This window comes from Equus caballus, chromosome 8 (assembly GCF_041296265.1).
Source record: "Equus caballus isolate H_3958 breed thoroughbred chromosome 8, TB-T2T, whole genome shotgun sequence".
In the NCBI taxonomy this organism is placed as follows: Eukaryota; Metazoa; Chordata; class Mammalia; order Perissodactyla; family Equidae; genus Equus; species Equus caballus.
In genome coordinates this window covers 2,265,907-2,292,367 of record NC_091691.1, presented here as the reverse complement: position 1 = coordinate 2,292,367, position 26,461 = coordinate 2,265,907, and the positions used below count along the sequence as shown (strand labels likewise).

At 52.6% G+C, this 26,461-nt stretch overlaps 1 protein-coding gene across 2 annotated transcripts in view; it reads right to left on the bottom strand.

Moving 5' to 3' along the window:
- Positions 1-26,461, bottom strand: part of BCR (BCR activator of RhoGEF and GTPase) — a 123,380-nt gene that overhangs the window by 60,769 nt on the left and 36,150 nt on the right. For both annotated transcript variants that reach the window (XM_070276025.1, XM_023646696.2), the window contains exon 2: positions 103-284. In XM_070276025.1, coding sequence (XP_070132126.1) covers positions 103-284 — 182 coding nt within the window. The remainder of the gene's footprint in view (positions 1-102; positions 285-26,461) is intronic.

Sequence of the window (26,461 nt, the reverse complement as noted above, 5' to 3'; positions counted from 1 at the left end):
GCGGCTGTGCTTCAGAGAGCCTCTGGGACGAGGAGGTGGCTCCGAGCTGAGCCCAGCCCCGTCTCACACCCGGCCCACCCGCCCGCTCGCGTGCTGACTCACTGCTTTGGTGGACTCCAGGGCTCCTGAGGCCAGCGCATCCCGGCTGCCCCTGCCCTTGCTGCTGAGGTGGGGCGAGGAGGAAGGCGAGTCATCGATGTACGGCAGCCCCTCCTGGTGCCGGCGCTGCTCCTCGGCCCGGTCCGCCACGCAGCCGTACCTGGGGGACGTTCCGAATGACGCATCTGTGTGTGCAGAGAAGCAGCCAGTGTTAGAGATGGGGAGGCAGGCTGGAGGGCCGTCTGCCCAGGAGCGTCCACGCCCCACCTGTCCCAGCTGAGCTGTCATCTGTAGGCATTGAACAAGGACCTCAGGTATGCCGGCCTCACCTTCACAACCGACTGACAAAAGACCACAGGGCGAGGATGGGACGAAACAGCGGCTCACCCCCCAGACAATGTGAGGTGGGCTTTGAATGCTGTCTGGGGTACGTCTGCCCTTGTCCCAGGAGTGCGCCTCAGTTGGTGTCCTGCTGTCAGGGACGGTCTTTGTGTGCCTGTCTGTGGGGATCTGATGGGCCAGGAGCCTGAGCCAGCACGCTGGTCCAGGTGCAACCGTGGCCACCGTGAGCAGCGCCCCAGGTCTGCCAGGCCCACTCCAGGGAACGGGTGCTGCAGCCCCTCCCCTCGCCCCTCCACTGACTCTCAGCCCACCTCCCAGCTGCTCTGGCAAAACCCCAGACCACCTTTACCCCAGTCTGAGTGTCCCTGTGAGGACAGAGTGGCTTAACCTACAACAGGCTCCCTGCAGCTCAGGACTTTCTAGTGACAGAGAGTACCGCCATCCTAAAGGCACCTGAAGACAGTCACTGTCTTCCCGCCTGGCTAAACTGCAAAGCCCACAGCCCTCGGCCTCTCTGTAGCTCTGTTCTCAGAATTACTCTAATCTAACGGACCCCTCACCAGGAAAGCAACCCACAAGGGCCCAGCCTGCTCCGAGCCTCACGGGAGGTCACTTCTTGACCCCTTCCAAAGGGCGCTGCACGGCCCTCGGGATTTCCCAGAGGTCATCCCGACTGAGTTACATCAATCGGGTTACGTCACTTTCACCACGACTCACCTGCAAGCAGCCCTGCCCAAACACCACCGCAGGTGGCCTCTACAGAGCGCACTTGTGGTTCACAACAACTTCCGCCACCAAGCACACTCATGCTGGGCTCAGGTTCTGGGTGCTGGTGGCACCCAGACCACCTAGGTCAGGTGGGCACAGGGCCACCCTTGAGCTTCCAGAGCCAACCCGGCAATCCTGGAGGGGGACTTTTTCAGTTCTTTGCACGTGGCAGCCGAGAAGAGCTGCAGTTGGAGTGACTGGGCATGGACCACAGGCTACGACCGGCCGCTAGTGCGGGTACAACTCTTCTGCCACACTGCGGGAGCCCACAGATGGCCAAGGTCCCAGCTTCCTCACATAATTCTGCCTCTCCCAGCTTCTCCACTTCTGTCCCAACAGGTCATATGCTCTCTAACAAGTGTCCTTAGCCCTGGCTACAAGTCAGCATCACTTGCAGAGCTTCAAAAACATATTGTAGCTGGGCCCAACACAGACCAACCAAATCAAATGCTCAGAGAGTCCTGGGCCCTGGTGGCTGAAAAGGCTGCCGGGGGGTTCCAGCAGGCAGCCAGGGCTGAGACCCGCTGTGCTACCCTGACCGGGCACATGGTCCTGTGCTCGCTGCCATGCTGACCCACACTGTGTCCCTGGTGTCTGCACACAAAGGCCAGGCTGGGTCCTGCCTGTGTGTGTGTCCACAGGAGGGTCCCAGTCCAGGTTAGTGGTGGGTTGAGAGTAGGAAACAGGGTGGGAGGACCCCGAGAAATGGGTGGGCTCCTACTGAGTCCCCCAACAAGCTGTACAGAGATGCCCTAGTCTCAACCCAAAGGACATTGAGGGGGCTCCAGGTACCAAGATCACTGTGCTGGTTATCAATGCTCAGTCCCCAAGCATTTGGGTTTGGGTTTGAGCAACTGGCCTCTGGGTTTTGCACCGTCCTTGCAGGACAGACAGAGGCCAGGGTCACGCTGCCTCCTCCTCCCGAGGTTTTGCAAAGGCACTAAACTAGCCCTTGCCCAGCATCCCTGAGGATGGCTGGGGAAGGTGCAAATGCATCAAAAACACAAAACCCTGTTCACACAGAACCCCAACCTGCACTCCACCCCCAAAACAGGTCTGACTTCAGCTTCCATTTCTTTTCAGTGAATCACAGATTTTTTTTTTAATAAAATAAACACAGAGGGTTTCTTGTCCAGTCAGCACCCACAATATGAACCCCACGTCACAGCAGCCCCAACTGGTAACCTGCCCACCACGGGAGCTGCTTCCAAAGGCAGAGGGCCCCTCCCTCCCCCGACACCACCTCTTTCACCAGCTCCCTGACTCTGCTCCCCACTCCTCCTCTGGGCCCAGCTTTTACATTAGCTCAGAATTATCAGTGTCCATATGTCCCTTTAATAACCTTTAAACTGTTTGTTTTTAAATAACAATCTTCTACAAAGTGAACGTATTCTTCATCACCTGGAAGTGTGCCCTTTATCCGAGCACTGCCGCCTGATTTCCAGGCCCGCGACTACACTGAGCTCACCTCCAAGGTCAAATCGACTCCGAATGACTCCTCAGTAAGAACTTCAGGGGGAGATCAGGCTGGGCTCACTCCAGAGGAAATGCAAGATTTCACGTTTGCGGAACAACATCCTGCTAAAAGCCGGTGCAAAATCAGTGCCCAATGAGGATCCGCCAGCCAGTGTCAAGTGGGGCCACTGACTCTGATGGAGACACTTCACCTCCACCAGGTGAAACTGAGGACCAGGACGCAGCCAGATGCCACAGCAATTACAAACGTCCAGACAACTGGAAATGCAGCCACTTCCCACTCTGCATACATCTCCCCAGACTGATGTCTGAATAACTGATGCTTTTAAATCTGGGGTCCAGATGGCCGGTCACCCCTGCTGCATTCCACCTGAGGGCTTCAGCCCACGGTCCCAGCTAATCCAGATGCGGCACCTCTCATTTCGCTGAATCCCCCAGCCTGCTCCAATGCAAATGCGATGGGGGGCAGGGAGGAAAGCCCTCGATTTCCTTATCTCCCATTCTAACCGGCACACAGGGACCCACCTTCCTCTCACTCTGCGGTTCTTTGCACCTGAGCTCCCCACACCACACAAAGGCCCCCTCCGAGTGAGCATAAAGCACATTATTTGGGAATTTTGAAAGCCGTCATCTTCCAGGAACCAGAGCAAAGTGAGAGAAAGGCTTTACTCTCCCCTCCTCTACCAGGAACATCCAGTGGAAAAACCTTTCTGGTCCTCATCACCTGGGGCAGGACTGGGGACCTGGTGGCTGCAGCAGCTGGGCACTTCCTGCAAAGCTCCACCCAAAGCTGAAACCAAAACACTGGAAGGCAGAGGGTGTGGGCCTGGGATCCCAGGGCTAATAGGAGGCTCAGGGAGGGAGGGCAGATGAAGTGAACAGCTAACCAGAGGGAGGGAGTGGAGAGGGAGGAGGAGAGAAAGGCCCAGTCAGCTCGCTCAGGGATCCTGAGCTGATGGCCCAGCTCAGGATCCCCGAGCCATCAGCGGCGGCTTAGTGTGGAACAGGGAAGTGTACAGTGAAATTGGGAACGTCCTCCTCTCCAGGCAAGTTGGCTTAGCCGCCCCAATGCCAGCACTCTGCAAGTCTAAAATGTGCTCTTTGATGCAAGAAAAAAAAAAGCAGGAGGACTAAGTCCCAGGAGGGGGTCCTAGTCAGTGTCCAGGTCACGTCCCCTTCTTACACCTCAAGGACAACACTGGTTTAAAAAAAATCCTTAAAAAAAATCAAACACAGCTCAACAACAAAAAATCAAACAACCCGATCAAAAAATGGGCATGGGACATGAACATACACTTCTCCAAAGATATACGGATTGCCAATGGGCACATGAAAATACGCTCATCATCACTGATCATCAGAGAAATGCAAATCAAAACTACACTAAGATATCACCTTACACCTGTTAGAATGGCAAAAATGACCGAAACAAAGCGACAAATGTTGGAGAGGTTGTGGAGAAAAAGGAACCCTCATACACTGTTGGTGGGAATGCAAACTGGTGCAGCCACTATGGAAAACAGTATGGAGATTCCTCAAAAAATTAAAAATAGAAATACCTTATGACCCAGCCATCCCACTACTGGACATCTATCCAAAGAACTTGAAATCAGCAATTCCAAAAGTCCCACTCACCCCTACGTTCATTGCAGCATTATTTACAATAGCCAAGATGTGGAAGCAACCTAAGTGCCCATCAACTGATGATTGGATAAAGAAGATGTGGTACATATATATACAATGGAATAGTCCTCAGCCATAAAAAAGGATAAAATCGTCCCATTCACAACAACATGGATGGACCTTGAAGGTATTATGTTAAGTGAAATAAGCCAGATAGAGAAAGACGAACTCTGTATGACTCCACTATAGGTGCAAGTTAAACATATAGACAAAGAGAACTGATTGGTGGTTACCAGGGAAAAGGGGGAGGAGGTGGGGGGAGGACACAAAGGGTGAAGTGATGTACCTACAACATGACTGACAATAATGTACAACTGAAATTTCACAAGGTTGTAAACTATCACAATCTTAACAAAAAGTTAAAAAAAAAAGTGAAATCTATAATAAAAAAAATCTAACACAGAATTACTATATGATCCAGCAAGTCCACTTCTGGGTACACACACAAAAAAGAATTGAAAGCAGGGACTTGAACAGGTATTTACGCACCCGTGTTCACAGCAGCACTATTCACAATGTCTACAAGGTGGAAGCAACCCAAGTGTTCATCCATGGATGACCAGATAAACAAAATGTGGTAGAGACATACAATGGAGTATTACTCAGCCCTAAAAAGGGAATAAATCCTGACATATGCTACAACGTGGATGAACCTTGAAGGCATAATGCTCAGTGAAATACACCAGCCACAAAACGACAAATTGACTGTGTAAGTCCACTTATAAGAGGTCCCTAGAGTCACATGATTCATAGAGACAAGACAATAGAATGGTGGGTACCAGGGGCTGGGGGAAGGGGAACAGGGAGTTATTGTTTAATGGGGACAGGGTTTCAGTTTGGGAAGATAAAAAGTTCTGAAGAGGGATGGTGGTGATGGTTGCACAAAATGTGAATGTACTTAACACCACTGAACTGTACGCTTAAAAATGATTAAAACAGTCCATTTTATGTTAGGCTCACTGAACCATACACGCAAATTCCTAAGGAACCTCCCAGCCAGTAGCAGTGCTTGGATGACTGTAACGTGGGGTTTGAGGGGGGGCTTTCCTTAATCACCCGCAGCCCCCTGCAACCACATCCAAAATAAACATGAAATCAGCATAGAATTGAAACTCCCAGGTGGTGTGCTGCCAGAGTTGATGAGAGTGGGCTGGGTGATGGGTCCCTGGGCTTCACTATATTCTTCTACCTGTGTATTTGTTTAATAAAAAGAACAATAAAGGAAAGCCTTGCGCGTCTGTAAACGTAGCCTCAAGAGGCACCCCTGGCGTCACACTGCCCGAATGACCAGTCAAACTGGCACAGCCACTGTTTCCAGCACCACACGCAGGGTTCTGAGCCATCCCTCTTTTCTTACAGACTGTACACATCCCCCTTTCTGGGCCACTTCCCTGCCCACCCACATTATCCCTATCCAGGCTGTATGAGATTCCTGCCAGCCAATTTTCTGAGGTTCAGAGGGGAATCTGGTCAATCACAGATCACACGCAATTCTCAAGCAGGACCCGCCACCCTCAGTGATAAGTGCGCAGCGCATGCCTGCAGCCACTGTAGCCCCTGCTCTCAGGGAGCCTGTCAGTTCCCATCTGCCCTCAGACCAGCCTCAGTCCTGACAGCCCCTCAAGGGGCTCCCAGCAACTTCAACACTCTCCTCCCCATTTTTACTTCTGCAAGCCAGGGAGCGAGAGTCTCCGTCCGAGGCCCCTCCCGGCCCTGCTGGGACCCCTGCTGCAGGGGCTCTCCTCCTGGACCCGCTGTGCCTGGAGGGTCCCCCGCTCCTGCCTTCGGCTGCTGTGCTGCCACCAGAGGTGTGGGGCTCCAGGATCCCAGCTCTTGTCCACCCTCGGGCCAACGTGCCCCAGGGTGACCCTGGAGCAGGCCATCAGGAGGAACAAAGGTTATGCCCTCAGCCCTCCCTGCTCAGAAGAGACAAGGGGACAGCTGGAACTGAACAGGGGAGTGAGTCGCTGGTAAACACGTACCAGGGTCGAGAGGAATGGAGAAGGGACAGAGGGAACCTGGGTGGGGTGGCAGGAACTCGATCACGCGGAAAGACCACAGGCAGGTGGTCTCCTATCCCTGTTTACACTGTCAGCCAGTGGCTGGGCTGCATTTATTTACAAAGGTAAAAGCAGATCAAACGCCATCTTCCTTCCGGTGGCTCGGCCAGCTGCAGTGGGAGGTCCCTGCGGCGGCGGTGGGCACGGAGCCCCCACCCATCATATCTGCAGAGCCCTCCCTCCCTCTTCTCCCAGCCCTGCGCCCTCTCCTGGGTGGCAGTGGTGGTGCTGTGCAGTGCTCACGTCCTTGGGGGGAGTCCTGCCAGGGAGGCCTGGCCCCTCTGGGAGAGGCTCACAAAACTGAGGCTGGGACTCAGAGGTCCAGGTCTCAGCAAAGAGCCCACAGGTTCCACAGGTCATAGGGGGCTCTGGACCCCAGGCTCATCCACAGCCTCGAGCCTTCCTCCCGCCACGCTGTGCACTGAGAGTGGAGTCTACCCATGGGATGGGCCGAGGGTCCTGAGGCTCGCTGTTCAAGCCTGGCTCCTTTACTTTGTAGCAGAACCCCGAGTACAGTCAGGGTACCTGTGGTGCTTCAGGGAAATAAGTTTCCCAAACAGTGGAAAAGCCTCAAATCTTTGATATGTATTTAACAAAAGACCCCCCAAAATACCCACTACCCTTTGCTGGGCACTTCCTCTGGGCTGTGCACCCACACACGTCATCTCCTCGAATCCTTCCTGCTCCCTTAGTGGGCAGGAACGGAGTCTCTGAGAGAAACAGGTGGAGCCTGACTACGCCCAGGTCCACCTGTGTCACCTGCCAACTCGCTCACTTTCCAAACACATTCCAAAGAGAAGACATTTCTAAAAGGCTGAGCTGGTAACCATATGACCCAGCAATTCCTTACCTAGGTATACAACCAAAAAAAGTGAAAACAGGTGTTCAAATCAAAATGCACTGGAATGTTCAAGCAGCATTATTCACAAGAGCCAAAAGGTAAAACCACCCAGCTGTCCATCAACTGACAAGTGGATTAAGAAGTTGTGGTATATCCATACAACGGTCTATTATTCAGCCTTAAAAAGGAATGAAGTACCAATACATCCTACACATGGATGAACCTCCAAAACATGATGCCAAGTGGAGAAGGCAGTCACAAAAGACCACGTATTGTCTGATTCCATTTATTTGAAATGTCCAGAATAGGCACATCCACAGAGACAGACAGTAGATACTTAATGAGGACGGGGTTTCCTCGTGAGGTGACAAAAATATTTTAGAACTAAATTGAGGTGGTAGTTGTACAACACTGTGAACGTGCTAAACGCTGCGGAGCTGTTCACTTTAAAATGTTTAGTTTTATGTTACGTAATTTCACCTTTAAAACAAAAAAACCCCCACCGACCTGTTTTTCTCTCTTAAACACGGAGCCCAGAACATAACCCAGCTGCTTCCTGAAGACCAAGGGCATCATTCCGGACAGACGTCAGTACCGCCTGGCCCCAGAGCCCAGGGCCACCGTGGGCAGTGAGAGGCTGCCGCACTTTCTGAGATAGCTGGTTGGTTTGGGTGGGTTGTCTGCGTTCTCCTCCACCATCAGGCTGGCAGCTGCCCCTTCTGGCATCTACATCAAGTGGGTCAAAGTTCTTTGTAAACGGGATGTCCCCCATGCAGTTAGCCACTGCACCTGGGCAAGAGGCCTGTCGTCACAGCCCTTGTGGGAGAAGCAGGGGCAGACAGAGCACCCCAGGACCCGGGACCTCTCAGCCCTCTGGCTGCCACCCTGACAATGACATCACCAGGCCAGCACGGAAAGCCCCAGCTGTCTGGGCAGGGGGAGGTCACGGTCCAGACCAGCGTGTGCCGCACAGAAAGCCCCAAGGCTAGTCATGTTCCCTGACAGGCTATAAAATGCCAGTTGGGAAGGGCCTGAGCCTGCCCTGCTAATGCCCTGACGCCTCAGCTCTCCAGGCAGCCCCAGGGGCCCTCTCGAGGCTGCGCCCTATTGGAAGAGACAGGCCGAGCGATACAATAGCTCTCACAGGTCTTCCCACTTGGGGTCTGGGTTCCAGCCGGCTGAAGCCTGAATCACCAGGAGGCCAGCTTTGCCAGTGACTGTTAGCACTAAAGACTGTGTGTCCCTAGTATGGGCAGATGAGGACCCACGACCAGCATAAAGGACCTTCTTCTGTCTCCAAGGACCCACCTGTGCCTAAAGCTCTTAGATCCTGGAGGAGGGAAAGATAATTTATGGTCTGGGCCTGGGCCCAGCTGTTGCCAGGGCGGGGCAGGCAGAGGCTGGAACACCAGCTGGGAAGAGCTGCAGCCCTTGGCCATGGGATGATGTAATTCTTCTTCTTCAGCACCACCATGACTCTGCAACAACAGGGTTCAGAAAGATTTCCTGGAGGCAGTTTGATTCCAGACAATCCAACTAATGTATTTACTGAGCACCCAATATTCAGCCAAGATGCACAGCACCCCTAATACATGCGGAACATCGTGCTGGGTACAGGATGGCGAGCACCACAGACCCAGCCCCTGCCCTTGGCAACTGGCAGAATCCCAGGAGGCACGTGATGTGTGCATCACAGCAAGGCCACAACGAAGGACAGCCGCACCCTCAGGCAAGAGAGCCGAGACTGTCTTCCCAAGGCAGTGACCACAAAGCCAGGGCCTAACGGAGCGAGAGAGGCAGACAATGGCACCCTCTGGAACACAAAGGCGAGGACGCTGTAGTGGGCTGAATGGTGGCCCTAAAAAGATATGTCCACATCCTAACCCTTGGAACCGGGAATGGGACCTAATTTGGAAAAAGGGTCGTTGCAGACGTAATTAAGCAAAGACTTGAGGGGCCAGCCCCATGGCCGAGTGGTTAAGTTCGTGCGCTCCGCTTCAGCGGCCTGGGGTTTCGCCGGTTGGGATCCTGGGCACAGACATAGCACCGCTCGTCAGGCCATGCTGAGGCGGCATCCCACAGAGCGCCACTAGAAGGATCCACAACTAAAAATATACAACTATGTACCAGGAGGCTTTGGGGAGAAAAGGGAAAAATAAAATCTTAAAAAAAAAAAAAAAAAAGACCTTGAGACGAGCTCACCCTGGATTATCCAATGGACCCTAAATTGAAGGACAAGTGTCCTTATATGAGACAGAAGAGGAGAAGACACAGAGAGAAGAGGACAAAGCTGTGTGAAGACGGAGGCAGAGACTGCAATGATGCGGCCACAAGCCAAGGAAGGCATGAGGCCACCAGGAGCTGGAAGCGGCAAGGAAGGATTTTCCCCTGGAGCCCCCGGAGAGAGGGGGGCCCTGCCCACCCCTTGACTTTGGACTTTTGCCTCCAGAACTGTGAGAGAATACGTTTCTGTTGCTTTAAGTCACTGAGTGCACGGTCATTTGTTACGGCAGCCACTGGAGAGCGACACAGACGCTGCCCGTGGCCTGAAAGTGCTGCCACAGAGTCAGAGGAGAGACAGCCTGGCCCTGGGCACAACCCGGAACGGTTCGTGGGGCTGAGGTCTGTGTGAGACAGAAAAGAGCCTTCGACCAGCAGACGGGCTGCAGGGACGCCCCGCAGGGGGAGCCAGGTCAAGTCAACTGCAGGACCCCCCTGGGGTTTTCAAACGCAGAAAGGCTGGGAAAGACGATATGCTGGGAATAAGACGAGAGGCGGAAGGAGTAATTCTGTGGAGAGCCTTGGGCTGCAGGCCAAGGACTGGGGCTTGATTTAGGGGGTACTGGGGGCCACAGAGGTCTGGAACAAGAGGAGGGCCCCGGGGTACACAGGGGCAGGTGACTCTCTGGGGGTGGTGCTGCAGGTGGGACTGCGCCAGAGGCTTCTGGGATGGTTACTCCACAAGAACGGGTAGGAGGCCTAGCCTGGGTGGGGACAGTGGGAATGGACACCTGGGACAATGAGCATACAATGAATATGGCCAGACGGAGGGGACGCGGATGGAGAGAAGAGGAAGCGCAAAGGTGAGGCTGTGTTCCCAGCACCCGAGGCCAAGACCTGGCAGCAGGGAACTGGCCAGCAGACTTGGCTGGAGCGGGCAAGGCGGCGAAGGTGGGCAGTGCCTTCAAGAGAGGATGGCACCAAGGGCAGGACTGTGGTCTGGGAGTGGCATGGGAAGTGAGGCAGGAAAGGGATCGCAGAGTCCCTCAATGCCAGCAAAGGCACTTGCCAGGATCTGGGCTGTGGTCACCACACAGTTGCACGTCCTCCCCTCTCTCTCCATCCCCACCCCAAAGAGGAGGGTAAGGAAGAAAAGATGGTGGGAGGGAAGGGCTCCCCCAATCTGGCAGTCATCATAGTGCCATGGGCAGGGGCTCAGTGGGTGAGCCTGGGAGGGCAAGAGGAACACCCACGTTCCCCACCTCTGTCCTGGCACTGACCCTCCTGAAGGAAGCCTGGGGAGGGTTAGGAAAGGGGTGCAAGCCCACCCACGTTCACAGCAGCTTGCTCATAATGGCCGAAAGGTGGAAGCAACCCAAGTGTCCATCAGTGGATGAGTGAATAAAAAAACATGGTATATACATTAAATGGAATATTACTCAGTCTTAAAGAAGGAAGTTCTGCACCATGCAATGCCATTGACGAACCTTGAGGACAGTATGCTAAGTGAAATAAGCCAGTCACAAAAGGACAAATACTGTACGCTTCCATTTACAGGAATGGTTAGTTTGCTAGGGCTGCTGTAACAAAATATCATAGACTGAGTGGCTCTAGCAACAGCTTATTTTCTCACTGTTCTGGAAGCTGGAAGTCTGAGGTCAGAGTGTCAGCGTGGCCAGGTTCTGGTGAGAGCTATCTTTCCGGCTTGCACATGCCTTCTTGCTGTGTGCTCATATGGCCTTGCCTTGGTGGGTGTTTGTGGGGAGAGAGAGAGCGAGAGAGAGAGTGTGAGTAAGTGCGTGTGAATGTGCATGCACGTGCCCAAGGGCACGAGCCCCTGATGTCTCCTCTTGTAAGGGCACTCACCCAATCAGGAAGGCCCACCCTTATGACTTCATCTAACCTTAGTTGCTTCCTAAAGGTCCCATCTATAAATATCCCATTGGCAGTTGGGGCTTCAACCTGTGCATTTCGGGGGGGCACAAACCTTCAGTCCATGACCTAAGAGGTCCCTAGGATAGGTAAGTTCAGAGACAGAAAGTAGAACAGTGGTCACCAGAGGCTGTAGGAGGAAGGATGGGGAGTTACTGCTTAATGGGTAGGGAGTTTCTGTTTGGGAAGATGAAAAAGTTCCAAAGACGGCTAGCGGTGATAGCTGTAAAATAATGTGAATGTGTTCAACACCACGGAACTGAACAGTGAAGAAGGTTAAGATGGTAAATTTTATGTTATGTATATTTTACCACAATAAAAAAAATAATGATCAGACAGGTTTGGAAATTAAAAAAGAAAGAAAGAAAAGAAGTGCAGTTATGGGCTGAATTGTGCCCCCCGTCACCAAGTTCACGTGTTGCAGTCCTAACCCCCAGCACGTCAAAATGGAGCCTCACTTGGAGACAGGGTCTTTATCAAGTTAAAATGAGGTCACTAGATTGGGACCTAACCCAAGATGACTGTGTCCGTATAAAAAGGGGAAATTTGGAAGGCAGGCTGGCGCACAGGGAGAAGGCCATCAGAACACGAAGACAGCCATCTAAAAACCAAGGAGGGCGGCCGGGAACAGATTCTCCCTCGGAGCTCTCAGAAGGAACCGACCCTGCCAAGACCTTGATCTTGCACTTCTCCCCTCCCAAACTGTGAGGCAATAAATGTCTATTGTTTGAGCTACACACTTAGTGGTTCTTCGTTACGCAGCCCCAGCAAACAAATATGTATAGTAATTGTGTGGATCAAACACCAGCGCTGAGGAGCTGCTGCCCACCCAACGTCTCAACCATCAATGATTCACCCACCCGTGGAAATGGGACTCTGGCTGGCCAGTCGGCTGTGGCCGCCCGGGGCTGTCCATGCTCAGCAGCACGCCCACAGCACCTCCACATTCCAGATTCAGACAGCAAAGAGAGGAGAGAAGGGCAGCCACTGAGCCCCACATGGTCAGAGGGCAACAGGCCAGCTCCGGGCCTTGTACTTGCAGCCACCCAACCTATCTGTCTCCTCCTGGGCTCTCCTTTATTAGTGCTGCTCTGGCCCAGAAGCTAAGTCATTGCAGATGTGCCCCAGGCTCCTACTCAAGAATGGACTGGAACCACCTGGATATCTTGCAACTGTGCAAGTCAGAAATTATGGAAACGGAACCACATTCTGAACCCCCTGCACAATACATTCAGCCAACTGCCCCTCCCTCAAGGGCAGAGTGGGATGGGTAAGGGGCTCCCTCCTGAGTGAAGCCCCTGAACTTTCAGATTCTTCTTCCCCAAACACAGGGCTGGAGAAGGGGGCTCACTTCACTCCCTTCGTCCTGCTCTGAAAGGGGGTAATGGAGACATATGGAAACTGAAGGTAACAAAGTGACGAGCTCAGCAGCACCCAGAAGTCAGAGACCAATGTGCAGAGGACAGACTGATGTCGTGCCCGTGAGCACACTATGGGCTGAATGTCTGTCCCCCAAAATTCATATGTTGAAGCCCTGACCTCCAACGCGATGGTATTTGGAGATGGGGCCTTTGGGAGGTTTAGATGAGGTCACGAGAGTAGGGCCCCCACGATGGGATCAGAGGTCTCAGAAGAGGAAGAGATATCAGTGCGCTCTCTCTCTCTGGTATGTGAGCACACAATAAGAAGGAGAACGGCCCGAGGCCAGGAAGGAGGCCCTCACCAGGAACCAAATCGGTTGGTACATTGATCTTGGACTTCTCAGCTTCCAGAACTGTGAGAAATAAATGTTGTTTAATCCACCATCTATGGTGTTTTATTATGGGGACAGAGTCCCTCTCTGTCTTTGGTGGATTCCACGGCTCAGGTCCTTTCTGTTGGAGGCATGAACTAGGAGATGGGCCAGGGGCGAGCTGGAGACTCCCCACCAGGAGAGGGAAGCTCCTGCTTGCCCGAATTCCTGCCCTGGAGAGGTGGAGCTCTGGGTCAGTCCTGGGGGCTAGTCTACAAATCTCGCCTGCGCCCTAGTCCTGGGTCACCCCAATCTACAGTGCTCCTGGGTGGTTCACTGGCTTCTAGATGCACAGAAGGGATAGCAACCGGATGCCAGCCTGAGTCAGGGGCTCTGAGACACCCAGGGGACAGCACACAGCAGTGGCAACAGATACCAGCCAGGTGCACTGCCTGGAATCCTCGCAGCTCTGCAAGGGTACCTTGTTTTACAGATGGAGGCTACAGGCTGGGAAGTGAAAGTAACACGTCCTGAGGCCCACAGCTAGCCAGTTGGGTTGCAAAGCAGGGATCCACTCAGGAAGGTCTGTCTGGCTGAGGCCACCTCCGGGAGCCTCAGAGGGTTTAGCCATACCCTGAGCTGGATCCCTAACTTCAGGCATCCTGAGGCTGAACTTGGGGTGGGCTGGGGCAAGGGGATGAAATTTTGTGTTTTGGACCAGAATTTGAGATGTACCAGATGTGAGCAGATGTCAAAAGCCAAGGAACAGACCAGAAGGGGGGGTCTCAAAGTCTAGGCCAAAATGGATTTTCCCCTGAAAACTCTCTGTGCACATGAATCAAGTAGCCAGGAACTCTCCCATCCTTGCCTTACATTTGGAAGAGGAAATCTAATTTCTCTGTTCCCAGCCTCCCCCCACCCAACCTCTGGGGCCTTCCTCAATCATCCCCACAAAAAAGAGAGATGACAAACAAGTCAGGATTACCGCGGCCCCAAGGAGACCCGTTTCATCTCTTGGCGTTCCCACCAGTGAAATGGGATAATGACACTCCACCCACACACCCTGAGGGGGGTGACAGCAGGCCCTGTTTCCCTGCTGCAGGGAGGAAGCGTCCAGAAGCACAAGCATCATTTATCCTAATTATCGCAAGCCTCGGCCAGTCATGTGGTCCAACCTGGGCTAGTTGTTGGCACCATGTCGCTCCTTTCCAGAAAACTGCCGGACTTCCTCCTGCCTGACTTCTCCTGGTGTACATGCCATGGTTCTCTACTTCTGCATGAGGCTGAGGGCTCCACGTCAGGAAATGTGGCAGGGCCCACGTGCTTGGGGCTATCGGGGTTCTTCCCAAGCCTGGGAGCTGCGTGTCAGCAGGGCCCGTGGCACCCGTGGGGCTGTTGTGGGTCAGAGGGTGACCCGGCACAGTGATTCTGTCCATCCGGCCCACTGCAAAGCCCAACAGGGCTCCAAATGCCAGGCCCCCCCAGCCCCACTCCACAGTCCAGAGGTGGTCCACCAGCAACCTCCATCATCTCAGAGGCACGGCATTTCCACGGTTCTCTTCTGCAGCAAGAATCAGCAGGAGCAGAGCTTTCCCCACGCCCCGGGGCCCGCAGAGTCTGCAGGCCACGGGGACTTTGAGGAGCAGAGGGACGCCAAAACAGCTGAGGAAACGGCTGGGAAACAAGCCAGCGAGGATCTCCGGCCAGATGTAAGAGGAGACAAAGGACTAACCTCAGCTCTTGACCTGAAACTTGAAACTGTCATGTGGGAATTACCACCTAGGGCGATAATCCCAGTTGTCATCGAGGTGTGACAGCCCGCTCCAGGCCCCACGGCTCACTCTCCAGTTGGCCAGGCTCCCATCCTGCCTCCCCCAGCCTGTGGAAGCAGATCAGACTCACACACTCAAGATGCGTCCAAGGGACACAGCTGCCAGATGCCCCCCAGGGCTCCAACCTGGCCACCTGCTGACCCAGCCAGGAGAGCAGGTCCCTGTGAGGGTCTAGGGTATGTCTGGTTCCAAAAGCACCTTCTGGGAAAAGCAGGTCCTCCAGAGAAAGATTCAGTCCACAGACAGGGCAGTGTGGACGAACACACTGCAGAAGGCCCCGGGCCCGGCAGGCGTAGACACACTAGGAAGAGGCCCTTCTCTCAAGAATTGTGTGACTCCCAAGGGAGACAAAGTATTTGGAAAAGCTCCCAGAGGTGTCCAACACCAGCTCTGACCTGGCGCTTCTCCCAGAAATACCCCACGTGGTAAATAACAGCTTGGCTCAACCAGGTCACCATGCCCAGCACTCACGCCATAAGGCTGGCGCCTCACTGGAGTTCCGTCAAAGCCACAGAATTTGATCTCGGACTTCCGGGGAGGGCTGGCGAGAACAAGGCCGATTCCTGTTCCTCATAACCTGGACCCAAGCCCACTGCCTAAGGTCGCCGTCCCAGAGTCTGTTCACCCACAGAGCAGATACTGCCATCCTCTCCGCAGAGGACAGCAGTGGAGATTCAGTCAGATCACACACTCACGGCAGCGTCTGGCACACAGCAGCCTCTCAGTCCTCGCGAAGGGAACCCCGACCACTTATGCCCAGGGCTCTTCACTCTGCCCATGTGGATCCTTCCCATTCTAAATGCTTTTTGTCTTCTTTTGTTTTTGCTGAGGAAGACTAGCCCTGAGCTAACATCTGTTGCTAATCTTCCTCTTTTTTTTTTTTTTTTTTTTGCTTGAGAAGATTAGCCCTGAGCTAACATCTGTGCCTGTGCCAATCTTCCTCCACTTTGCATGTGGGTCACCACCACAGCACAGCTGATGAGTGGTGTAGGTCCATGCCCGGGATCCAAACTGGCGAACCCAGGCTACCCAAGTAGAATGTGCTGAACTTAACCACTATGCCACGGGGCCGGCCCCTTTCTGTCTTCTTAAAATCAGCTGTGCAGGTGTGTTTCCCTGTTCTCGCCTGAGGTGCCCTCTGCTCCCAGCCAGAGGGCAGGGAATGTCACTAGGAAAGCTGGGGCAATCAAAAGGTTAAGCTGGTCTATTTGGGCATCTGGACCCAGACCACCTGAGAGCCACCAGCTTCCTCCCACCTTTCCACAGAGGCTGCATGAGTCAGCGACGCAGCGGCAGTGCAGACAAACATCCCCTGCTCCCTACGCTGCTCAGCACGGGGCACCCTGGGGTTGAGGTGGGAGACAAGGGGGAGGAGACAGCCACAGGATGCTCGGAGCCACTTGGAACTGGACACTGGAGAGCACTGGGGCTGGCTAGGGCCTAGAACAGTGGCAGGTGGAAGGCCTCAGAGCTGGGCTGACAAGCTGGAGTGCTAAGCCAGACCTCTAGCCACCATCCCCACTGACCCAGTGCAGTGCCTCAGCCCTCTGACACACACACCCACATTCCAAGTTTCCAGAAAGACCCATGACTCACTCACGACATCAACATATCCCTTCCTTTCTACAGCGCCCTGTTAAGCCTTAGAACACATGGGCCTGGACACCTACCTCCTCACTACTGCGTGCGGAGGTTCCCTTCATCAGCAGCACTTACGCGAGGCTGGCACCCAGTCCTCCCTCCCACAGGGCAGGGCAGCGGCAGAGGCACGTTCAGGGCGTTCGGAGCTGGAAGGAGGTCCACAAGGAGGTCACTGTGGCTGAGAATCAAGAGCGGCAGGGAAAGGCACCATGGACCTTTGCCACCTCTTCCTGCTGAGCAGTGGTCAGGCTGTGTCCACACAACCATCTCCCCTGCACTCCCTACGCCATTCTCACAGACTTTGGGGTGCCCTGGGTGCCTGGCCCCTGCAGCCTGCCCAGCCCTGGCTCGGCCTGGTCCCAGCACCCAGGCGCACACAGGCCCGTCAGGGCTCAGGGGTGGAGAGCCCGGCACCCACGCTCCAGCCCTTGTCCTCCTCCTGCCTCGCCGCCTTAGCCCCTGCAGCCCCCTCCCGGACCCTGTGGCCGGACCAGTCCCAGCCCCCTCAAGGCTCCATTCTGAGCCTTGGTTCACACCCTCCATCCAGATGGCCTCCTTGGGCCTCCAAATTCTTGCAATTCTTCACAGCCTGCCACTCCAACCACCCCTTCCCCATGTGACTCAACCTGATACCCACCCCCTCCGCCAGTGGCATACTCTCCTAGGTTCTTTCTCCCACTCGCCATGTGCAAGAGCCTCTTCAACTTTCCACCTACTTTATAACCCACATCCAGATGCCAGAACCTGCCTCAACTACTCATAAGCTCCTTGGGCTGGCCCTGAGTCCCGTCCCTGCTCAGGCCCCTGACCACCCAGGAACCAGGGACCATTTGTGGAGTCATCTGCACCACACACTTATTCAACGCATGGTGCCACCCAGGGCCCAGACCAAAATAAACCACCGCTGACACACAGGAGTGCCGGGAAACACAAGACCAGAGGCAACCCCCTCCTTTATAAGCCCGTAAGACACGTGGTCAAATTTCTGTTCTTGGTCTCTATAAAACACTCACAGACACTCCACAGCTGACAGCCATTCTCAGGACTCAGCCGGGGTCTAGAACATCTGAGGGGCATATGGGTTGAGCTCATTTCTGAGTCATAAAAACCAAAAACGATTTTTTGGGTCAATGACAACAGGAGAGCCTCCAGCATCTGCCCAGTGACCCCAGGTGTCTGTGGCCAAACGACCGATTTTCCATGGGCCCCTGGCGGCGCACCTCCTGCAGCAGGCAAGGTCACCGTGTTCTTCTGAGGACGGGGGGGAGCTCGGATGAGAGGGGGCAGGATGCTAAGGGCCAGGTGCCCACTACGTGCACCCGTGGAGCAGACCTTTACAGGCATCATTCCTGAGCCACGTGTTTTGGGAAAGGAAAAAAAAAAAGTCAGTAATGGTGTCTCTTCTGTTTCCAAACAAAAAGAGCCTGCCACCACTGGTAGAGAGCCGCCACAGGCTGCCTCTGCCAGGAGCAGGGCCAGTGGGAGCAGCGTGGAGATGCTGCCAGAGCCCGGAGCCTGCACAGGCCGCTCGGAAACACATTTCAGGAACTGAGCATCCGAGCGGGGAGACGGAGCCGCAGGCAGGCACGTGGGCCCCCGGGAGGCTCCAACACAGATGCTCTGCTCTGCTAGGAGACATCAGGGGGTTTCAGGGGACCACAGAGTGTGCAGAGGAGCCCCAGATGGGAGATTTTCCCACTAGATCCCAATAGTCCAGAAAGATTCTTCTCTCTGAGGCTCTGGAGCCAAGTCCAGGCTGAAACCATCTGAGTGGATTTCCGTCCCTCAACTTTCTCCTCCTTCCTGTAGAGAAGTGTCTCTGTGTGTGGATGTGTGTGCATGTGGGTGTGCGCTGTGGCATGTGTATATGTATGCAAAGCAGGTGTGAGTGTGCATGCAGCATGTCATATGTGTAGCATATGTGCTGCATGCATGTGCCCATGTGTGCGTGTGCACCCAGCAAAGGGAGCCTAACCCAGCTTCTCAGGCTGGCAGCTCCCACTCGTTTTCACCAAACGGATGCACGACAGCAGCTCCTCGGCCGGGCCTTGTTAATAAGGCTCCCTACATCCTGTGACGCAGCAGCACTTGAGTCTGTCTCATCAGCCATCTCACCACAAGGCTGAGGCAGGACAGGGCCACATGTGCCCACAGGCACATCAGGTGAGCGCACTGACCAGGCACAGGGACACAGAGCTGGTGAGTGGCCAAACTGGCTGGAACCTGGATCCCAGTTAGGCCCCGTCTGCTCCTAGGTCCGCCCCTCCAGGTGGCAGGGCCGGGCACCCCCTCTGGCAGGCCCACGGCTACCCCCATGCTGGCTTCACCTGAGCTGCTGGCTTGGGGCAGAACTCATGCTGGGCACCGCAGACCTTGGCTCAAACCCAGCCCCACCACTGCCCAGCTGGGTGACCTTGGCAAGTCACTTCCTCTCTTTGGGCCCCAGGCTTCTCATCAATAAAAAGAGGATTCAGCCAGCTGGTCAGAATGCCCCACGGAGGAAGTGCCTGGCACTGTGCTTAGCACAGGATGGCCTCTGCCCAGAGACACCCGGGGTCCTGGGTGCTATCACCCCAGCTGGGCCAGGAGCTCTGACCAGCAGGCCCTGTCATTGGCTGAGCACTGGGTCTTGAGGATTCCATCTGCCAGGGAGCTGAGAAAGCAACAAAAAATTAGGAAATAATGCTGAGATCTGAGTTAATAACTCCACAGAGAGTCCCCAGACTAGGAGGCTAGAGAAGACAAGACAGCTCCGTGTCTACAGGATGAGGAGCCTTCAGACAGGCTGAGGGCGCCCTAGGGAGCAGGCAGGCAAGGCAGGGCCACAGAGGGACCCAGACGGGCTGAGAGAGAGGACAGGAAGACCCCAAAGACTCACTTACTCATCTGAGACTTCCCTCCCCTACCTGCAGCTCTAGCCAGGGTTCAGATTCTCCCTCAGAAAATGGGGCCCATATGGGAGTGGGCATGGGTGGGGACATCACTCACGGGCCCATGTGCTCCATGAGTCCAGCCAGATGGTGCAGGTGGCCCAAGCATCCTGGGAAGAATGCGCAGTGCATTCCTGCTGGATTCCATGCCTGCTCTGCACAGCAGCGGGCAGGGGTCGGGGAGCACAGCCAGCACTGCCTCCACATGAGGCAACCTGCAGCCACGGGACTCTCACCACCATAGCCCCATCCAGCTCTGCTGCCGGCACCCTGCAGAAGCACGGCAGGGACCTGGTCTCAAACGACATCCCTCCATCCCTGCTCCTGAGTGTCCACAAGGGGCCAGGCTGTTACGGACCTTACTGCCAATCTCAACACAGCCCCATGAATTCCTAGAATCACTTCCACTTAACAAATGGGAAAACGGACACAAAGGAATGATAACTCGCCTGATGCCATCTGACCTGTCAAATGGTTCTGGACGCTGTGCTCCCCACTCCACTGCAGCCCCCACCACAGAGAAGCAGGAACCCCATACACGGTGGGGCACATTCCACGGAGGAACGCTATGTGTCAATGACAACTGCATGGGGTGGGCACTCTAGGCAATGACAGCTGGATGTGGGGCTGGGGAGCGGGCTGCTGAGAAGGCAGGCCTGGCATGCAGGACAGGCCAGACAGGAGGCAATTTCTGGGATCCTCTGGCCAGGAATGCTCAATGTTGCCAAAAGTATCCACGCATTTGTGGCCTGAAGTCTTTCTCCCCTGAGAAATGTGGGTGTGAACCTGTATGTGCAGATGGCTGTACCTACGCTGCAAGGACCAGAGTCAGGCCATGGAAGTCAATAGGAGGGCCTGCAGCAGAGCGGGGATGGGGCAAACCTGGGTGTGCCGCTGCAGAAAGCAGCGGGAGGCAGAGAGAGGTGCTTTGCAGCATTGCGCGCGGACAAGGTCAGGAGGGCCCCAGAGAGCTGGGCCTGAATCTGCACTGCAAACATTGGCTGAGCCAGGCCCGGGGGTTTCGGGAGGGGCTGCAGGGAGTCACTGGGGTGACCAGCACGGGCCACAACCCTCAGCATGATGCCTAAGGTCAGTGGTCAGTCTCAGGGCGCATCACCACCCAGGAAGAAGGAAGTTCAAAGGCAGAAGCTGAATTCTCAGTTCCAGGCGAGACGGAGAGAGCTCATTGCGCCCTTTCCCACTCGCTGCAACTAAAATTTCTGCACAAAGCGCGTGGAACAGTATCAAGGGATCTGAAAGGCGGAGAGGAGAGGAGGACTGGCTAGGAATCTCAGGACTTGAGGGCCACCCTGGCAGGGACTTCTCTGTTTTTTGAGGGTTTTTTTTTTTTTTATTAACTTTATTTCTTTTAGAGCAGTTTTAGGTTCCCAGCAAAACTGTGAGGAAGGTTCAGAGTCTCCCATATGCCCTCTGTCCCACATGCAGCCTCCTCCATTGTTAACATCCCCCACAGGAGTGGTACATTTGTTACAATCAATGAACCTACACTGATACATCATTATCACCCAAAATCCACAGTTTGCATTAGGGTTCACTCTTGGTGTTGCACGTTCGAAGAGTTTGGACAAATGTATAAGGACACGTATCTACCATATAGTATCACAGAGAACAGTTTGGGTGTTTTGCCTCCTATCTACGTCAGTCTGGGCATGACAGCAGCCCCAAACTGCCAATAGGCACAGACAGAAAGGAAAAACAAACAGAAAAGCCTGCTCTGTAGCCAAAGGACCAGGAAAGTGGGTTTAAGGTCTTTTGATCGTACCCCCCTTGCTCCAGGTGAAAACAGTAAAAATGAGGCAGCCATTCCCCTCCCCACAGACATGGCAGCAGCGGCCCCTGTGGGGTGGAGCACTGTGGACTCCAGTCTACACTAGGCGAGTGCCACCAAAGAAGTGGAGCCCCCGCCTTCAGCGGCACAGTGGCGGTAGACCCTCAGGGTGGAACTCAGGTGACAGCACAGGGAAGCTGGAGCCGCAGCTTTATAGTTTGAACCTGGGGAAGCAGGCAGGATGGGGAAGATCACGATAAGGAGGGAGGCGGAGAAAGGATGCTTTAAGTCTGCGCATGAAGCCCTGAGCTCACCTCCAAGCTGCAGGTGTGTGAAACCACTGGGAACCAGCACAGCAGTTTTGGGAACTGAACTGCACTGCTGAGACGGAGCCCACTACCCAGCTTTCAGACTGACCCCTGGGTGGTGAACAGCAGAGTGGATGGTGAAACCACAGGCCACAGAAAGCGGGCCAGGATGTGCGTTCTGAACCTAAGCAGGTTAACTGCCTGCTTAAACAACTCAATCAACACCTCCAGAATGTTTCAACAGAATCCAGTCTCATAACATAATACTCAAAATGTCCAAGATACAATCCAAAATTATTTGACAAAGAACCTGGAAACCCAAACCACTGTCAAGGGAAAAGTCAGCCAACAAACCAACCCTGAGATGACCCAAATGTTGGAAGTACCAGAATAAGGCTTTAAAGCAGCTATGATAACCACGCTCCAAGAAGTAAGGGCAAAGACTCGAAACAAATGGAAAGACAGGAGTTCCCAGCAAGGATATAAAACTATAAAAAAGAACCAAACAGAAATTTTAGAACCAAAAAATAACAAGTATAACAGCTTCCCTGGAGGGTTCCATAGCAGAATGGAGATGACAGTAGAGTCAGTGAACTTAAGACAGAGCAATGGAAAGTAACCATTCTAAACAAGAGAGAGAAAAAAGAGGGGGGAAAACGCGGAAGAGAACCTCAAGGATCTGTGGGACAACAACAAAAGGTCTAACATTCATGTTGCAGGAGTCCAGAAAGAGAATGGAGCAGAAAAAATATTTGCAGAAATCATAGCTTACTACTTCCCAAATTTGGTGAAGGTCATAAATTTAAAGATCCAAAAAATGAGGAGAACCCCAAACAGGATAAACAAAGAAAACCACAACCAGACACACCATAAAGTGCTAAAAACCAAAAATAAAGAAAAAGTCTTGAAAGAAGCCAGAGAAAAACAACATATTACATACAGGGGAACAAGGACTCAAACAATTGTAGATTTCGCATCAGAAACTACAGAGGCTGGAAGAGGATAAAAAAAACATTCTAACGTGTTAAAAGAATAGAACTGTCAAGCCAGAATGCTATATCCCGTGAAAATATCCTTCAGGAATGAAGGCAAAATAAAAACCATCTCAGATGAAGGAAAACTACGACAGTTCTGTAAGACCCATTTTGAACTTCTGATCTCCAGAGCTGTAAGATTCCTTTAAGCCACTAAATTTGTGGTAATTTGTTATAGCGGAATAGGAAATGAATACATCTGTTCTCAACTATACCAGAACTAAATTAAAAATGAAGAACAGAATGGCATCTGGAAAAATCTCCAAATGTCTGAAAATTAAACAAGACACTACTAACTGATCCAGAGGTCAAAAAGGAAGTCTCGAGGAAAATTAGAAAATGGTTTGAACTGAATTAAAATAAGAATACAACATATCAAAATTTATAAGATGCAGCTAAAATAGGACTGAGAGGTAAATTTACAGCATCCAATGCTTATACTAGAAAAGAAGAAAGACCACAAGTCAATAATTTAAATTTCTATATTAAGAAACTAAAAAAAGAAAGAAAGAAAGAAAAAAGGCAAAAAAAAACCTGAAGAAAGGAAATAATAAAAATAAGGGTAGAAAATAATAATTAAAAAAAAACGAGAGAAAGAAAAATCATTGAAAACAAAAGCTGATTCTTTGGCGGGGGGAGAATCAATCAAACTGATAAATCTCTAGCCAGAGTGACCAAGAAAAAAAAAGACATCAAATAGCAAAATCAGGAATGAAAGAGGAGATATCACTCTTGATCTCACAGATTTTTTTTTTGAGGAAGATTAGCCCTGAGCTAACTGCTGCCAATCCTCCTCTTTTCACTGAGGAAGACTGGCCCTGGGCTAACATCCATACCCATCTTCTTCTACTTTATATGTGGGACGCCTACCACAGCATGGCGCGCCAAGCGGTGCCATGTCTGCACCCGGGATCCGAACCGGCGAACCCTGGGCCGCTGAAGCAGAACATGCGCACTTAACCACTGCACCACTGGGCCAGCCCCGATCCCACAGACGTTGAACGGAAATAATACAAACAATTCTATACACATAAATTTAACAACTTAGGTGAAATGCACCAATTCCTTAAAAGACACAAATTAACAAAACTCACTCAAGAAGAAACAGGTAACCTGAACAGTCCCATATCTATTAAAGACATCAAATTTGCTGTTAAAAAAACTTTAAACAAACAAAAAACTCTGGACAAAAACAGTTTCACTACCAAACATTTAAAAATGAAACAATACCAATTCTTCACAATCTTTTCTATGAAATAGAGGAGGGGGGAATACTTCCAAACTCACTTTATGAGGCCAGTATTACTCTCATACCGAAACCAGACAATGATAATATAAGAAAAAACAATAGGGCAATATCTGTCACAAATCCAGATGCAAAAACGCTCAACAAGATACTAGCAAATAAAATGCAGCAAAACTCACACATATGGAATAATAGATCACAAACAAGTAGAGCTTATGCCCTGGAATGCAAGGCTGGTTCAACATTCAAAGCTCACTTGAAATTCCCCATATTAACAGACTAAACAAGAAAAACCATGTGACACAACAGATGCAGAGAAAGCATCTGACCCCACAGATGCCCAGGGGATCAGTACCGGCTACGGCTGCCGCTTCCAGCAGTCCCCCTGTGCAGTCCAGGCAGAAGACAAGAAGTACAGATGACACTTCCTGAGCTGTTTGCTTGTTTCTCACAGAGGCTCTTTCCAAGACTCCGATGTGAATTCTTGACGAGGGTAAACTCCTTTGCCAACTGCACGGTTGGAGGACTCACTCAGACCTCCACACAATCGGGGGGAGGGCTCCTGGCCTGACGCCAGCAGACTGGTGAAGCCTGCCCTCACCAAAGCAAACTCCGCCCTGCCTCTACCCGACCACCCTCCCCACCGGGCTGTGACCAGGCTCCAAGCCTGTTGCCCGAGGAGACGCCTCAGACAAACCCAGGGAGCCACTGCTCAGTCCACTAGGACAGGAAATGGCATCTTCCCTGGAGGAAAGGAAAGCCTCAACCCATTCACTCTCTCTGGGAAACTGCCTGCAACTTCCAAGTCTGGTTTCCTCTCGACAGAACCTGCTGAGGACCCACTAGCCCTGACCCCCCATGCCCCTAACCATTCACAGGACTGACAAGGGCTGCAAGAAAAGGCCCTGAGACTTACAGCAACCTGAGCCAGACAGACGATCAGCATATGGGCACAAGGACCTCATGAGATGGTCCAGCCTTATACAAGATTTCTTTGGTCCAAGAACCACCCCAAAAACCAAATCTCTAATAACTCACAGCACTGGAAGTTCTAAAGGGGCTCAGTGCTGTTGTGACCTGACCAGTAAACAGTTTGCTACGAGGAGGGGGAGAAAACAGCTGAATCGGAAAGGTCAAAGGTTGTCGTCCAGGGGCCATCAAAGCCAATGCATTCTCTGTCACCAAGCAGCTAAAAACCCAACCATTGAAATATAGTTAAGAATGGTTTACCCTTCCCCAACCTCTCCCCAGATGGGCACTTCTCACACTCCCGACAGCTCATCCCAGGGTTTAACCATGCTTACAGTCAAGATGCTCTTCCTTCTGTCCTTCAGGGCAGCCACGATGCTGGCTAATTCCCCATTCTCTGTGTTAGGTTAGACCACAGGGCAGCATGCTTGCAACAGCTCCCTCGCTGATGCTGAGCTGGGGGATGTCATGCAAGGGACACACCCTCTGCTGGCAGGGGAAACCAGGAGCTACGTGGCAGGGCTATTTTGAGGTTGAACACGATGATGAAGCGTTTGCCTACTGCAGGGCCTGGCACACAGTAGGTGCAGAAAGTGGTGGCTACCAATAGCAAGTGGCACTCGTTAGCCGTGTCTCCAGGCTATAAAAATTTGCATCTTCAAACATTTTCTGGAAGGCTCTATTTTCCATCCTTCCCATCACTCAGCTTGTTCAAGCAGCTCAGTGTTCACATGGATTTTGGCTTTGAGGGAATTTTTTTGAAGCTCAAAGTAAAGCTGCGTTCACAGCAGACAGCTCACCTGTTCTAAAGGACCTTGTCACAGAAGCACATACACGGCCACCTCCAGATCGCCACCTGCTTGATCCTGGGCCTGGCCTCCGACCCAGGTCGAACTTCAGTCTCCCCTCAAACCCAAATCCCAAGACCCCGGTCCTTCTGGCCCCTTTCAGATGGAACTGAGGGGACTCGTGTTATCCATATTAAACCTAATTTAAAAGATAAAGTAAAAGTGCTGAAAGGCAGAGACTCTCTAGGTAGGACTACTATTCTGGGGTCTTCTACCTCTGTGTTTTATCCTAAACCAGAGGTCACCAAACTTTCTTCGCAAAGAGCCGATATTTTCAGCTTTGCAAGCCATGTCACATGACACCTGTCACAATTACTCAACTTTGCCATTACAGCATGAAAGCAGCTGTACATCATGCATAGACCAATGAGGATGCAGTGTTCCAACAAAACTTTATTTACAAAAGCAGGTAGCGGGCCAGACTGAGCCAGAGTTTGCCTGGATGACAGGGAGAGGCCCCAACCACCTTCCTCTCCTCAGTTTCAGAACTTGGCTATTTCTTGCAGTCACCACAGACCTAGAAATTTGTTCTGCAGCCTAGGAACCTTTCTCTTCCTTTCTGCCCAGGCATTTAAATGCTGCCAAGAACCCACCAACACAGGCAACACACTGTAAGACAAAAGAATGTCTTCCTTAGCTCCCTTCATGTGCAGTATCCGATAACAACAGGCAAACACTCTTAGTACCAGTAAGTGTAAAAGAATGACTTTG